Raw genomic sequence first — 12,400 nt, 5'->3', positions numbered from 1 at the left:
GGCTTTATATTCGCACATTTGGACATTCTCCTTTATAATATAATTTCAGAAAAGTGTTATTTGCAAATTCTAATCTAATAGGGAAGTTCTATTATCAGCCAACGTCTATCAAAGCACAAAATCGTTCACAGTTAATTAAATAGTGCTAATGTTGTTTTGAGGTCGATACATGTATGCGATTTCAGATTCAGTATTCAAAGTAGCGTGGTAAACTATATAGGGATCGTTAAATGAATGAATGCAAATATAAATCCAACGTTACCTCAACAGCAAAGATACGTGAAATAAACAGTGCTTTTCTGGTTTTCTAAGGAGTCGTACAGTGTTCAGACACAGAACTTGAATAATCAATTGTAAATAATCACCGTATAGTCTTCATTGTATAAATAATTCTATATGCATTTTTTTTTTGTTAAAGCTACAAACCTAATAATCTCTTGTGCTTTTAAACTCTCTTGAAATTCTTAATATTCACAAGTCTTAGCAGTATGGATGAAGTTTGCGCAGACAAATTATTGTACACAGTGGCGGTTCTAGCTTAAATGGCACCCTGGGTGAATTACCCCATATACGCCCCTCAACACACACACACACACACACACACAAAGTTTTTTAAAAAGTTATAGAAAAAGGACCATTTAACATGTACTTACAAAAAAAAATTGTTGTTTTAACCCGAAATTAACCCCAAAAACCTCAAATATGGACAAAACCAGAATTGGGATTATTAAGAATATGAATATTTCATTTATTCATTTTTTTGGCATAATGCCTTTATTAATTTGGGGTCACCACAGCAGATTGAACCACCAACTTATCCAGCATATGTTTTACTTCCAGCTGCAACCCATCACTGGGAAACATCCATACACACTCATTCACACACTTACACTACGGACAATTTAGCTTACCCAATATACCACGTCTTTAGACTTGTGGGGGAAACGGGAAGAAACCCACGCCAACACGGGGAGAACCACTCCACATAGAAATGCCAACTGACCCAGCCTGGGCTCGAACCAGCAACCTTCTTGCTGTGAGGCGATTGTGCTACCCACTGCGCCACCGTGCTGCTTAATATGTTTATTTATTATAAATAAAATTTTAATTAATATTATTTAGTGATTATTCTAAATAAATAACAGAAAACAACCCTAAATATAACAACAAAAAACTATGTAAAGACAAAACACCTAAGAAATATTTTGCATGAAAATTATTTATGGCAATTCTATAGAATACAAAAATATGTTTTAGAGAATTATCTGTTTATTCTAGACCCGACTCAAGTCCGAGAATTAATGTTATTAAGTCTTACCTCCTTGACTCTATCCCTCCTTTCTGCTTCATAGCCATGCTTAGTCAAAATAAGACCATCATCATATTATAAGCTTCAGTTTTGTTAACTTGCAAAACTTGCTGCGTGTTGACACCTCGGGCTCTATTTTGACGATCCATGCGCAATGTGCAAAGCGCAGGGTGCAAACGCATTAAGGGCGTGTCAGAATCCACTTTTGCTAATATAAGGACGGAAAAATCCGCTTTGCGCCGTGGCGCATGGTCTAATAGGGTTGAGCTTATTTTCTTAATGAGTTATAGGTGTGTTTTGAGAATAAACCAATCAGAATCTCATCTCCCATTCCCTTTAAGAGCCAGTTGCGTCGCGCCATAGCGCATTTGCTCTTTACATGATGGACTTTTAGTAAAAACTAAACCCTTCACTAGAGAGAAAACAGTTAAATAGAGCATCTACAGCGCGATAATGAGAGATGAGCCTGCTCATTATTTACTTTTGCTTTCACTCTCATGGATAGGGAAACTTCTTGTACGCACAGACATCCATTAGCCTATAAATAATCAATTTCGTTTGTTTCTAAAACTATTTCTAAATTCAGTTCTAATTTCCAGCAAACGAATAAATGAACAATAATAACGAAGTGTGTAAAAAACACTGAGTTATATCCTAATACACAATAAAACAAATATAAATATGCATATAATAAATAATACTGCTAATAATAATAACATTATACGAAAGCAAATTGTTATGTATAAACTGAAAAAGCCCCCCCGAGATAAAGAAGGCATGAAAGTATGGTTTTTATATTTATGTAGGCTGGAAAATAATATGTTTTGTAATATTTTAATCCTTTTTATTTATATCCTATGTATATCCTTAATATTTTAATTCTTTTTCATATGTAAAGATATTTGCGTATTGCTGTACATCCTGTTTGTATTAAGCAATGTGTAAGCGAGGCGCATAACTAGGGCCAGACGGAAACTGCGTACGTTTTTTTTGCTATTTCTGTGGTGAATTTTGGTAAAAATCTGTGGATTTCTGCGGAATTATTTTGGGAGTATCATAACTAAAACCTTAATATGTCAAATAAAAAATAATACCTTTTTAACTTTTATTTTATGTTTACAATGCAAATCCAATTAGATTCACTTTATTTGGTTAACAAAGCAAGTCTCTCATATAATAAATCTACTAAAAGACAGAAAATACTACTTTACATACTGCATTGTACATAAATCAGAGGAACATTTTCATATTAGTCAATAATATTACTGTAATTATTTAAAAATCTGAATAATATAGATTTACACACGTTCACACAAGTAAATAAACAGAATTAATGATGGGCGGAAATCTGCAGAATTCTGTGCGCACAAATTCCGTGTGGGGCTACACATAACTAACGCGCTCTGCGCTGGACTTTAGACCGGTTTTGTTCTGGTCCATAGAACAGTCTATTAAAGTTTCTTAAAAGAGCAACACGCCAGCCATGCGCCTCAACACGCCTCCTTTTTTAGATCAGAACGCCTATGGGCGCACATATGAGCGCAAATGCATTTGCTATTTAAACAGCGTGGCTCAAAACGGCTCTTGCGCAAAGCTGAAACTAGCAAACAACAATTGCGTCGCACCTTGCGCCACAGTGCACCGGGTGTATGATAGAGCTCCTAGTGTCACAAAAGTAACAGAATAGGTTTTTACTCCAGTTTCACAGCGCATGAACGGCACATTTTATCGGCGTGCCGCATGCATGTAAACAAGAGCAGGAGCAGCGAGTGTGAGAAAACCATTCCTGTGCGCATGCGTCAGCCAAAGACGCCAAATGTGAATGCCCCCTAATATCTTTTTTTCTGGGATTAGCACTCTAAATTTATACATTTGCAATTTTTTTTTTTGCACGTCTCCTCGTGCCGCCCTGGGTGATCATCCATATTGCCCATGCCTAAATCTGCCACTGATTGTACATGATCAATTACAGTATAATTCCAGTTGGACATTCCAGTTACTGCGATATACACATCCACAATTGTCACATTGCGATATCAATGCTAAAACTATATACTGTGCAACCCTAACTAAGCTCATTGTCTTTATTTGTTCAGCTGATCATAAGTATTTGCTAATAAATAACTCAGATCAATCAGATAAGTATCTATTCAGTGTATATTAACTGATATTATGTTGGTCAGGTGGTCTTTTCTCCGGCATCATGAGTCCAGCACAATGGGATCTTCCTCCAGAGCTGTGCTGCAGACCCATGGCTTTTGTGGCTCTGACAGGCTTGGATGTGGTTTATAATGCCATCCACAGAGCCATATGGGATGCTTTTTGTGCCAACCGGCGGGCAGACAGAGTGCCCATCTCTTTCAAAGTTCTACCAGGAGACCATGAGTATCCAAAGTGCAGAACCAAGGTCAGATGAAAGAGAATCTTTTGGTTGTAATCTTTTGGTTATAAAAGAGCTGTAAAGACATGTAAGCTCACTCAGTTTCTTCCCAAACATACTCTTCATACCAGAGAACATCCTATGAGTGGTACATTCCTAAAGGGATTCTGAAGACGGGCTGGATGAACAAGCATCTCAATCTGGTGCCTGCTCTGGTGGTGCTGTTTTATGAGCTGGACTGGGATGATCCACAGTGGAAGGAAAAACAGTCTGAATGTGCTACCAAAGTGGAGATTGTCAGGTATGGGTTTATAAAAGGAACATGACTGTCTACCTGTCATTCAATTTCTTATAGATTTAGCATGAAATAATCTTTTAAAGGGATATTTCAACCAAAAAAAAGATAAGTTTTAGCCAATTTACTTTGCCTCACACTATCAAAGTTGTAGGTGTAGGTCTCGTGTGATTCATCAAATCCATGGTTTGCATCTTTAATGTTTGAAAAAGTTGTACTTGTAAGATTACTTTTTAAAATTTTGTGCAAGCTCCTTCCTATTCTTTTTTTCATAATTATTATTTCGGAGGTTTTGCCTTTAATGGATAGGACAGTAGAGAGTATTGACAGGAAAGTGTGGGGAGCAGAGAGAGGGGAAGGATCGGCATAGGACCTCGAGCCGGGAATTGAACTCAGGTCGCTGTGAGCCTCGGCGTGCATGTGTCGACACCATAGACTGTAAAAGATATGGGCGTAGTATCCGTGACGTCACCCATAGGTTTCTGAAGAGCACAAATGAAGCTAAAAGTGGGCTTGTCCAACCGGCGCCATTTTGTTCATCATCGCTCTAACCGGGGGATACCAAACAAGGACAAAGAGGCGGAGCTACAGATGCCTGCTAGCATTTTGCTTAGACAGACTTTTCCTTGGGAGAAACGCTTATTACTTTATTACCTGTGACTTGTTTGTGTTCTGACCACATGTGCTTGGTTGTACACTATATCAATAAAGTGTTTAGTCTTTTAAAAACACTTTTGTAATACATTGAGCCACTAAGCATTGTACTTATGACGTTTTTCTATAGGAGGAAAACAGGAATTACTTCCAAATACTTCAAATGTAGTCTGTGTTAGTAAATGCAAGGCTATTCGTGAACTCCAGGCATAACACTGACAACTTTCAGATGACTGTTCTAAAGCCCACAGCTAATCAATCTGTCAGATTCTGGAGTGCATTACAGATCTAAAGAAAATTATAAATGATAAATGATTTTAAATAAAACAAATACATTAGTGGATACGGTATATGTATAAAAGAATTTCACTCACCTGGAAAATGGAGGCCACGTGAATGGTTTGTGAGCACAATTAAGTGCACAGCATGGCATATCATCTGATAATTGTAAGAAATAATTTTAAAAAGAAACAAAAATACGATGTATATGCCGAGTTCAGCAGCTAATCAGCCGGAATCAGCTGAGGTGACGAGACAGCGAGCAGCAAGACCTAGCTGTCACTCAAGTGGCCACACCCTTAATTATGCAGTCTTAATATAAATTAAATGGATGAGTTATAAAAACAATTTACCCCCTCACAGTTGTAATGAAGTGTAATATTAGCTATATGAACCAAAAGCCAGGCTGTACCACCTTTTTTTTCTGCTGTAAAGTTGGCCATTTAAACATTTGGCTCAATAGAAATGTGCTCAGTTATGGGACCAGCACTAGCGGAATTTCAATGAATGGCAGTTTTAGTTACTTCCGCATTAGCTTCACAATCGAGAGCGGGAGGTTGCCACTTGGTCGACACCTATGGCTGGGCGATTTGGCCAAAAATCTAAACCTCAATTAATTGAACATTTTAACTCGATTACGATTAATGAGCGTTTTATTTTATTTCCTTATTTTTTGTCCTCATAGTTCACTGATAAGTTTTGTACAGTAAATATGCTCACATATTACAAGTGAGAGATTTTTGAATGAGGGTGCATTACTTGATTTAAAAATAATCGAAGGAAAAGCACACTATCTACTATCTATGATTATTTATTGAACATCAACATTGAACAACTGAAAATAAATCACACATTGCCTGAAACCAGCAGTCACTTTTTGCTTATAAAAAAGAGAAAATAAATAACTTGCACTTTTGGAAACAAAATAAATTATTTTCAATGTTTTTCATATTAAAAGTAGAAAATAAGCAGTATCTCTTCTAAATAAAATAACTTTTCTATATCCGGTAAATAATATTTTAAACAGTGCATTTCTTGAATCTTCTATAAACAAATATTTTAATGTAAATAATTATTTTATTGAAACAGTAAATATGCCGTCTCAAGGCATCTCTGGTGCAGTGTAGTCAATTTTTTTTAGCGCGGGTATGCGACCATGCAAAGGACGCAGAAGTGTAAATCAGCCTTAACTTGCCTTAACAGCCTTAACTTGGATTCATGTGACTCCACTTGCGGTAGGCAAAGTAGTTAAAAAAAATTGACCTGAAAAAAAATTAGATCGATTTTTTTTTTTTTTTTTTTTTTTTTTTTTTTTTTTTTTTTATTATTAATTAATTAATTAATTTTTGTTTTGTTTTTTTAGGTTCTGAAAGTCGATTTCGATTACTTTTCGATTAATCGCCCAGCCCTACGCTAACCACTATGCCATTGGCGCTGACAGCTCCTTCCTATTCTAACCAAATATCACATAACAAAGTATTAATTTCTTTCAAGTCAAAATCCTACTGTTTTAAACAGCAGTTCACATCCAGGCATATGGCATGGGCAGGTGAGTGGGCTTGACAAACCACCTGTAAAAATACTCTTCTCTCTATTTGCTCCGGAAACTTTACTTAAACTCCATCTTACAATGAATCAATAAGGAAAACAGTGTTTACTTGTGAATGTACCAAAAACTTGCTTTTTCAACCTCTAAAACCTCTTTTGCACAATGTCATGCACAATATTGTTTCTGACTTTGACTTTGATGTGTATGGTTAACTATTTATAGTATATGTATAGTTAGTTGTTCAATATGTTAGTATCTATAGGTTTAAAATAGCCCTTACGTCCAGTGTTGTTCATATTTATGATTATTGTAATATGTACAAACCATTAACTATTAGCTACTATTAGCTTACTGAACAATTAGCTGCTTATTAATAGTTTGTAAGGTAGTAGTTGGGTTTACGTATTAGGGAGGGAAAAGGGGTGTAGAATAAGATCATACTTTATAACTACTAGTGAACAGGTAATATCTTAATTATAGGCATGTAAAAAGGCCACGATAGCGTTAATTGTGACTTTAAATCAAGTGTTAACAAAAAAATGTTTTCACAGAACAAGTTTACAAGGAAGGAACACAAAGGTCGCTGTTGTTTTGATTCAGAAGAAAACCCCTCTCCCACCAGGTAACGCAAAACTGAAATGCTTGTTTCCAGAACTTCAGTCTAGATGTTTATAAATGGATATGTGTCTGTGTAACAGGTGAAGATCTGGTGGCTTCTGAAAGGGCTTCTGCTCTGTGTGGAGCCTGTGATCTGTCTGGAAAATCCCTGTTTGTTCTGCCCCACACTGACCACCTGGTGGGATACATCATCAGGTTAGATACTGTAGAATGCGTTATTGAAACTCTTTTTTAAATACAATAACAACACAGAATATTTATATATTTTATAAAGAGTTGAAGTCAAAATTATTTATCCTGTTAATTTGTTTTTGTTCTTCAAATATTTTCTAAAGGATTTTTTCACAGTATTTCCTATAATATTTTTTCTTTTTGAGATAAAGTTATTTGTTTTATTTAGGCTAGAATGAAAGCAGTTTTTAGTTTTTTAAAAAAACATTTTAAGGTCAATATTATTCGCCCTCCTAAGCAATATTTTTTTTTAGATAGTCTACAGAACAAACCATCGTTATACAATGACTTGCCTAATTACCCTAAATTACCTAATTAAGCATTTGAATGCATCTTTAAGCTTAATACTAGTATCTTGAAAGATATCTAGTGAAATATTTTGTCCTGTCATCATGGCAAAGATAAAAGAAATCAGTTATCAAAAAGGAGTTATTAAAGCTATTATGTTTATAAATGTCTTAAATCTTCTTTCCGTTATACAGAAATTGGAGAAATAAATATACAGGGGCACTACTGTTATAAAACTCCTTTATAAAATACCATAAACCACAGATTTTTCTTATATTACTATACAATAACAGTGCAAAGCCAACTTTTATTAATTGTTCTATTAATTATTTAATATTCTATTAATAGATTTAGCATGAAATAACCTTTTAAAGGGATATTTCAACCAAAAAAAAGATAAGTTTTAGCCAATTTACTTTGCCTCACACTATCAAAGTTGTAGGTGTAGGTCTCGTGTGATTCATCAAATCCATGGTTTGCATCTTTAATGTTTGAAAAAGTTGTACTAGTAAGATTACTTTTTAAAATTTTGTGCAAGGTCCTTCCTATTCTTTTTTTTCTTTATTATTATTTTGTGGGTTTTGCCTTTAATGGATAGGACAGTAGAGAGTATTGACAGGAAAGTGTGGGGAGCAGAGAGAGGGGAAGGATCGGCATAGGACCTCGAGCCGGGAATTGAACTCAGGTCGCTAAATCTAAAGCTAAATTAATAAATCTATTATTTTTATTTTATTAACAAAATATGCATTAGACTAAAAATTCAAAATGCATTATTACTCTTTTAATTAATATTAATGTATTTATTAACATGGACTAAGAATGAACAATACTTGTAAAGCATTTATTAATCATAGTTCAACATTTACTAATACGTTTTCAAAATCCAAATTCATGCTTGTTTACATGAATTAATAAAATGTGAGTTTGTTTCCATTAACTAAACGTTAACAAACATTGAATAAATGACATAATAAAAATGCTGTTTTGTTCATTTTCTGTTCAAAATTAGGCGCATACAAAGTAAAAGTTTGTTTTAACATACTTTGTGTTATACTGTGTATTTTTATTCTGTATATACACACATGCATGCATATATTTGAGAAAATGTTTATTTATATTTAGATATAAAGTATATTTGCATATGATACAAATTAGGCTGCACGGTACAGGTGAATTGGATGGCTAAATTGTCCGTAGTGTATGTGTGTGAAATTAGTGTGTATGGATATTTCCCAGTGATGGGTTGTGGCTGGAACGGCATCCGCTGGAAATTGGCGGTTCATCCCGCTGTGTTGACCCCAGGTTAATAAAGAGACTAAACCGAAAAGAAAATGAATGAATGATACAAATTATAAAGAAATTTAAATATCTATGTAGCTAAATTGTTTTGTGTTGTTTTGTTTCTGTGTATGTGTATATATATATATATATATATATATATATATATATATATATATATATATATATATATATGTATATATATATATATATGTATATATATATATATATATATATATATATATATATATATATATGTATATATGTGTGTATATATGTGTGTATATATATGTGTGTGTGTGTATATATATATATATATATATATATATATATATATATATATATATATATATATATATATATATATATATATATATATGATACACACACACACATAATCTGTCAACTTTTATTTAATTAATCAAATTAATTAACAATTAATCTTTGCCCAGCACTAGTTAATACGTTAACAAATATAACGTTATTGTAAAATGTTACCATATTTTATTCATGTAAATCACATAAATATACTTGTATTTAAATGTATTTAACGTTTGCAATATTGCAAAAAATTACTATTTTCATGCCTTAAAATGTTTAGGTTTTGTTTATTCAGGTACATGAAAGTCTACTGGTTTACTGAATATGTAAAAATATACAAAACGTTTCAAATATATCATTTTAATCAAAGCCTGGTTCTGGGATTCCAAACCTTTTTGACACAAAAAAAATAGATTGTTCTCATATTTTGGACAGTTGCTAATTCTCACAGTGTTTATTTGCTGAAACTTGGAGTGTCTGTTATTATTAATTTACTTATTTTGTATCTAGGACAAATATATGTACTAGGACAATATATTTTGGTTGTCTTATATAAAATAAATTAAAATAGCTCTGGTTTAGGTAACAAATCAACAATTAAATAAGAAACTTTTTTTTTTAATCTTTATATTATTTAATGTGTGTAAATGAGGTCCCCTAGTGGTAAACAACCACTGGTCTAGTTTGCATGACAGGCAGAGAATGAGGCAACTCTATTGCATCTTCACACCTTACAGTTTTTTGTTGTTGTCGTTGTATTTTATCTGCCTGCAGGCTGGAGAATGCATTCTACGAACATGCTCAAACCTACTATTATAATGAGATCCGAAGAGTGAAATCCCACAAGGAGTTTCTCAACAAAACGACACACCAGGTAACCAGGAAGAATTTCTAGAGCTACAAATATAAAAACTCCAAATTCCTGCGTAATTGTCTTTCAATCTTAATGCAAGTATTTGGATATTAGGATTCTGACACTAGTGTTATAAAATTTTTACATGGGTATAAAAAGAAATTTAAACTACTACTATTTACCACATAAACGTAGACGTAACATTAGGTCATGAAAATTTACTTGAAAGTCCTGGAAAAGTCATGGAATTTTTGTAGTAAAAATGTGTATAAACCCTGTTTTGGGAAAAAGGTGTCATATTATTAAAAAGCTTTCTACATTTAGCTTTTTATAGTAGCTTCAGAGGTTTTCCTTTCTTTTTTTGAGGATGTGCTATTTAGATGGTAATATAATGAATCAAGTAAATGGATGTGGTCAAATAAACTAGGTGTATGATTTGGTATTCTCTTATTTTGTGTTTACGTTTATTTTTACAACTGTAAATGCCTTTATTTTTTAAGCTAAATTTGGATTATCAGTTTAATTGTGAGATGGTATGAGTAAAATAGAAATAAATCATTTGAGCCCAATAAAACGTGACCAAACTAAACAGGAGTGCGTTTCCGAAAACCATCGTTAGCCAACTAAGGTCGCAAGTTGGGTCGTTACAAACATAGTTCAGTGATCTGGCATTTACCAAATCCATCGTTTCAACGAACATTCGCAAACTCCATCGCAAACTTCTATGCTTGCAACTACACCTCTAGAGCTGTAGTTAGAAAAATAGATCCTGGCTGTGTTCTATTCCCAGTTATCCCCCCTATGCCCTATTCGCTTAGAACATTCTGACATTTAAACTTGGAATTATTTAAAAAAGGCATTAAAGTCATCACTCTTAGGTGTAATTTGCTTTCAAAGTATTTTTACAGTTCAGTTTTAGAGATCTTCATGTTTACATTTGTGCTCCCTTCGCAGTGCACTTTGAAAACATTGATGGCATTTTGAACTCAGCCGTAACTCATGACGAAAGCTATAGGTAGGCCCACACGGAATCTGCGCGCGCAGAATTCCGCAGATTTCCACAGAATTTCGCAGATTTTTAGCCCATCATTAATTCTGTTTATTAACTTGAGGAAATGTGTGTAAATCTATATTTATTCAGTTTTTAAATTAATTTCAGTAATATTATTGACTAATATGAAAATGTTCATCTGATTTATGTACAATGCATTTTGTAAAGTAATATTTTCTGTCTTTTAGTAGACATATTATAATGAGAGACTTGCTTTGTTCACTAAATAAAGTGAATCTAATTGGATTTGCAATTTAAACAATAAATAAAAGTTTAAAAGGTATTACTTTTTATTTCAAATATTAAGGTTTTAGTTATGATACTCCCAAAATAATTCAGCAGAAATCTGCAGATTTTTACCAAATTTCTCAGCAGAAATAGCAAAAAACGTCCGCAGATTCCGTCTGGCCCTGGCTATAGGTGACCTATTATTTAAAAGCGGAATTTACGTTACGTCTCCAAAGCTTGTGAAAACAAAAAACATAGCATACGTTAATGCTTTTACTTTATAGTAGGTTATTTATTAAGTATCTGTACTGTATATGACATGGGCCTGTTGGTTAGAACATTTCTGCTGAGGTTTGCATGTGTCAAAGTTTAAAAGTAGACTTTTTAAAAAAATAAATAAATGAACAATATCCTACTTCATTATAATCATCATCATCAATATTATTAATATTATTAAAGTAGGATTTTTTCATTTCCTAATAAATAATAAACATTACATCTGATTTCTTAATAAATAGCCTCATTATTTATTCACTTATATGATTTATATATGAGATTAGAATAGGTGTTAGTTTTTATAAGTGAGTTTATGTTAATTTAGAATAGAATATGGAATATTCTCAATAATATTAGTAAAGGAAACACAGGCTCTATATATGCTCCATTTACATATATTTCAATTAATATAGAAAACGAGTGCATGTTTTTACCAAAACTAATATTGGATTTTTTTGTAAATGCATGTGCATGTAAAACATTATAATTGCCACAAATAAATGATGGGGTTCTTCTCTAAAGAAGTTGTTACCACCCTGTTTAGAGCGTCATTATGGGCGTTTTACGTTATAACTACGGCCAGACGGAACCTTTTTTGCTATTTCTGCGCAGAATTTTGTTAAAAATCTGTGGATTTATGCGGAATGATTTTGGGAGTATCATAACTAAAACCTTAATATGTCAAATAAAAAATAATACCTTTTTAACTAGTATTTAATATTTACAATGCAAATCCACTTTAGATCCACTTTATTTGGTAAACAAAGCAAGTCTCTCATATAACATGTCT

The 12,400-nt window shown here is 33.1% G+C and overlaps 1 protein-coding gene across 1 annotated transcript in view; it reads left to right on the top strand.

The window, feature by feature from the left end:
• Window positions 1-3,496: 3,496 nt before the first annotated feature.
• trappc11 (trafficking protein particle complex subunit 11) overlaps window positions 3,497-12,400 on the top strand; it is a 53,268-nt gene continuing 44,364 nt past the window's right edge. The window contains exons 1-5 of the mRNA XM_056472193.1: window positions 3,497-3,716; window positions 3,821-3,990; window positions 7,018-7,088; window positions 7,165-7,279; window positions 9,977-10,076. Coding sequence (XP_056328168.1) covers window positions 3,513-3,716; window positions 3,821-3,990; window positions 7,018-7,088; window positions 7,165-7,279; window positions 9,977-10,076 — 660 coding nt within the window. The 5' untranslated portion in view covers window positions 3,497-3,512. The remainder of the gene's footprint in view (window positions 3,717-3,820; window positions 3,991-7,017; window positions 7,089-7,164; window positions 7,280-9,976; window positions 10,077-12,400) is intronic.

This window comes from Danio aesculapii, chromosome 14 (assembly GCF_903798145.1).
Source record: "Danio aesculapii chromosome 14, fDanAes4.1, whole genome shotgun sequence".
NCBI classification, from domain to species: Eukaryota; Metazoa; Chordata; class Actinopteri; order Cypriniformes; family Danionidae; genus Danio; species Danio aesculapii.
This window is presented reverse-complemented; position numbering and strand designations above follow the sequence as displayed.